The 4439-nt window shown below is 39.7% G+C and overlaps 1 protein-coding gene across 1 annotated transcript in view; it reads right to left on the bottom strand.

Annotated features, from left to right (window-relative positions):
• AGXT2 (alanine--glyoxylate aminotransferase 2) overlaps positions 1–2829 on the bottom strand; it is a gene marked incomplete at both ends in the record, with an annotated part of 42078 nt that extends 39249 nt beyond the window's left edge. Inside the window, one exon of the mRNA XM_080933543.1 lies at positions 2745–2829. Coding sequence (XP_080789669.1) covers positions 2745–2829 — 85 coding nt within the window. The remainder of the gene's footprint in view (positions 1–2744) is intronic.
• Between the last annotated feature and the right edge of the window lie 1610 nt (positions 2830–4439).

The raw sequence follows: 4439 nt of genomic DNA, 5'->3' as shown, positions 1-4439 counted from the left end.
TGCGGATTATACCAGGACGGCTTCACTTGTTCACTGTGACCATGTCTGTAATACTTGAACACACTTAGTAACACCTAAGTATTTTGAATATTTTGCACATACCATGTATGCCTGAGGAGTGTTCATGGTGTGTGTTTGGATGAACAAAGCCAAGCACACACAGATGTACACAGTCACATGGTAAACAAGTACATATAGGGACTTGAAGATTGTTTGGAAGACTAGGGATTAAAGGCTATGTGGCATGAATCTGTATAAGGGTTCCAAGTAACCACTGCAGATGACTATAAGGTATCACCTTTGTTCAGTCAGAATGACTAATATAAAAAAAAAAAGCTAAATAAATCAACAAGAATATTCTTGAGAAAGTCAAGAAAAGGACATTTTTCATGCTGTTATTGGGAACATAAATTAGTATGTTCCAATTTGACAGCATATACATTTCTCAAAATTCTAAAGATGTATCTATCACATGACTCAGCTGTCCCTTTCTTTGTTGTATACCCAAAGAAAGTAAAACCAGGTTATTAAAGAGAAACTTTCATGCTCATGTTTAATGTGGCACTATTCGCTTCAGGCGAATCAGCAGAGGTGCCTATGTGGATGAAGAAATGCAGAAAATTAAGGAAGATAATATAGTGAATGTGTATAACAACACAATTATTATTGAGTCATGAGAAGAATCCAAGCCTGTCATTTGTAGAAAGATAATGATTGGAACTTGGGGACATTATAGGAACATATGTTATGAAAGAAAAAGAAAGACTTCATATATTAAAAACTAAAATGGTCTATATGAAAGGAGAAGAGTGTCAGTGCTCTGTGGCACAGTAGGGTTATTAGAATTCATAGTACCCTTTGCATATATTACAAAGAACTAAAAGAGAGAGGGTATCTTAGTTACTATACTATCAATGTGAAGGGACACAATGACCATGGAAGCTCTTTGTGATTTTTTAAGCACTTAATCTGTTTAAGAGAGTTCATTCATGATCAGTCATGGAAAGAAGCAGAGGGCATGGTACTAAGGCATGAGAGTTTTATATTCTGGACTGTAAGTAGCAGGCAGAGAGTGACAATGGGCCTGCCATGGGTTTTTGAAACCATAAAGTTTACTCTCAGTGATACACCTCCTCCAATAAGGTCACACCTCCTAGTCCTTATCAAACAGTTCCACTCTGATAACTAAGCATTCAAATTTATGAGCCAGTGGGGGCCATTGTCATCTAAAGCACCATAGGCGGTCACAGGCTCCAAACATGAAAACTGATAAGGAGCTGGAAATGCTAATTATCCTGTCTTGATTATGACACACTGTCCACATGTATCACATTTCTATACTGTACTATATAAACATGCACAATTATTGTGTCAAAAATGAAAAGCTTAAAAGTTAAAAAAAGAAAAGAAACAGAACAAAACCTTTCTAGACCTTACGTACTATCACTATTAAGGCAGCTCTCCCATCCTTGTATTTTTGGTTGAAGAAAACGGGACACAAAGCATCTTCTCTCACTTTGTCATTATATAGTAATTTAAGTGTGGTTTCCCACCTCCTGAGTTCATACAAAATTTATCTCTGGGAAAATAGAATTAACAGGAATGAAAGGGCAATGAAGCAGCCTGTGGTATAACCTCTGAGTTTGAAGCCAGACGCATCTGGCTTTCAATCCTGTTGGAATTTACATGTTTCTGCTTTTGATCATACTGATTTTTATTTTATTTTAATTTTTAAGTTTACTTATCTTATGTGTATGTATTTTCTGCATGTATTAATATGTCCCATATGCATGCCTGGTGCTCACAGAAATCAGGAGAAGTGAATGGATCTCCTGGAACTGGAGTTAAAGATGGTTGTGGGCAGCCACGTACTTTTATACTATTGCCAGGTGAGGCGGGAGAGGAGACAGGAGATTAAAGGAGAGAAAATGGGAAGATATGGATGAGAGGAAGATGACCATAATAAGGGATAGAAAAGGGTCCTCTGTACCATTTATAGTGCAGGGGCATGAGTTTCCCAATGACCCATAAATATGTCTGTTTAACCTTATGTATTTAGAAAGGAAATGAATATGTATGTTGTGCAGTTAGCAAGAACCAACCCATGTGAAGATCACTGGAACACGGAAATAATTTATAAAGATTCCTATGTCTGGCTACTCCAGATCTCCTTAAATTTCTTGTTCCTACTGCAGAGAGGTGAGAGTCTGATTACTTTTGACCTGGCTTGGATGACCTTAGGAAAACAACTCGTGTGCTTCTCTCTCTCTCTCTCTCTCTCTCTCTCTCTCTCTCTCTCTCTCTCTCTCTCTCTCTCTCTTTCTCCTTGTGTGTATGTCTCTGTGTGTGTTTGGGAATGTTATTTCCTATGCATGAACCTATGCATTTTAAAATAAGAATCCCAGGAATCTCTTTATTGAAAATAATATCCTATTTTGGATTTTTTTTCCTTTGATTTCTTCATATAAAAGTAGAGGGAGCTGGTTCTAATTTCTAGGTTGTATATTATCAGGTTTTATTATTTACTGTTTTCATTTTAGGAGAGCCATCATTCAATACTGATGGAAACTAAAGCATTGGGTTAGGAAGGCACAGAACCATTAGCTGTTACACATGTATCTTTAAAATCCCCAAGCCCTTACTCAACTCTGATTGTTTCACATTCTAGGCAACAGGCTCCAAAGTCCAGGCTTTCCCTTTCTCTTCACCCTCTGCTGACCCATATCCCATGGTTTACAACTCACAGCTCAGAGATGGAGGCATCTGGAGGATTCTGCGAGAGGTCTCCAGATTGAAGGCTTTCTGTAAATTTCTCCAGGCTAGAGACATCTCTTCCAAGGCAGAAAGAAAAATCCTGTGGAAGCAGGTCAGTGGGAGGAGGGGCTCCGAATGTTCAGTGACTGAGCTGGACTTTGATATTAGAGGAGGCGGGGTGGCTTTAGAAAGAAAATTGCAGACTTGTGACTATAAATGGACTTGGGTAAACTCCAGAGCTTGACATTGTTGGGAATAGTACCTTAAGTGGTGAGAAAAATAAAGGTGAGAAACGGAGAATGGGAAAAGAAGACAAGCAGAGAGAGGAAGGGCAGCAAAGGAAGTTGGGAGGGAAGAGAAGAGAGGGTAAGGGAGAGGGATGCGAGGGGACTGAAAATGAAAAGACCAAACAAAGTTCAGCTGGGCTCATTGTGTAAGCCTAGTGTCCTATTCCACCGGGCTCATCAGAGGGAATTCCTCTCTCTATATAAACATAAATGTTTATGTCCAAAATTGGGCTGGATAGAAAATGTTCTTCCTATGTTTACATGTTTGTATACTTGGCCACTGGCTGGTGGGACTGCTATAGCTATGGGAGGTTATGGGACTTCTGTAGTTGGAAAAGAACTAGTGGGTATTTGGCTGACTATGCTCCCACCCTAAGCTGTGTTCTTCCTGGTTAGTGTCATGTAACGATCACCCTTCCCTGTGTTGGCACTACCGTGGACCAACTTGATTCAGCCTCCCCCGTCATTCGTATCCCCACAGGACACACTGGAATCTTTCAAATGATGAGTAGAAATAAGCTTTTCCTCCATTGATGTGGCTTGTTAGGGTCTCAGTTAGCGTGACAAGAAAAGCAACAGACAAAACAATCTGGTTGAGAAATGAAGGCTATTGCTGTGATAAACTTGACCTTGTGGTCTGTGGGCCTTTGGAATAGCTTTGTGGGGAGGATATCGAATGATCTGGAGTTGGGGACTAGAGCAGCCCTAGAACGTTGTCAATGAAACCTCATGGGTCATTATGGTACAAGTTCAGTCTGGGAGAGGGATGTGGGGAACAGAGACTGTACTCATGAAATCTTGGAGGACAACAAGGACAAAATTGGAAACTGGCACAGAGGTCATTCATGCTATGTTCTAGCAAAAAGTCTGCATTTTTCTACTCATGTCCAGAGATCTGAGAGAGGGTGAGTGAAAAGCTAATGGGTCTCTCTTTTTTTTTTTTTTTTTTCTGAGAGAGAATTTCAATACAGCACAACATTCAGGCTGTGGCATGGTTACTACCTACTGCTTTAGCCAGACTTACAGTGAGAAATTTGAGAAGAAAACAAAACTAAATGATGGGAAAAATGTGTAAAAGACCAGGAACTTGATAGTTGTAGAGAAAGTGGCTGTAGACAAAGTTGTGTTAATTGTTGCAGGTCTTTGTGCATCCTGCCTGAGATAAAAGAGGTGGTGCCTTAAAGCTGAGACTTTTCTTTAGGGCAGTGGTTTGTAACCTTCCTCATGTTGCAATCTTTTCATGCAGTTCCTCTTGTTGTGGTGATCCCCAAGTATAAAATTATTTCATGGATATTTCCTAACTGTGATTTTCCTTCTGTTATGAACTGTCATGTAAATATCATATATGCAGGATATCTTGATATGTGACCACTGTGGGGGGTGTGAGCCACAGGTTGA

The sequence above is a fragment of the Micromys minutus genome, assembly GCF_963924665.1.
Source record: "Micromys minutus genome assembly, chromosome: 20".
In the NCBI taxonomy this organism is placed as follows: Eukaryota; Metazoa; Chordata; class Mammalia; order Rodentia; family Muridae; genus Micromys; species Micromys minutus.
This window is presented reverse-complemented; position numbering and strand designations above follow the sequence as displayed.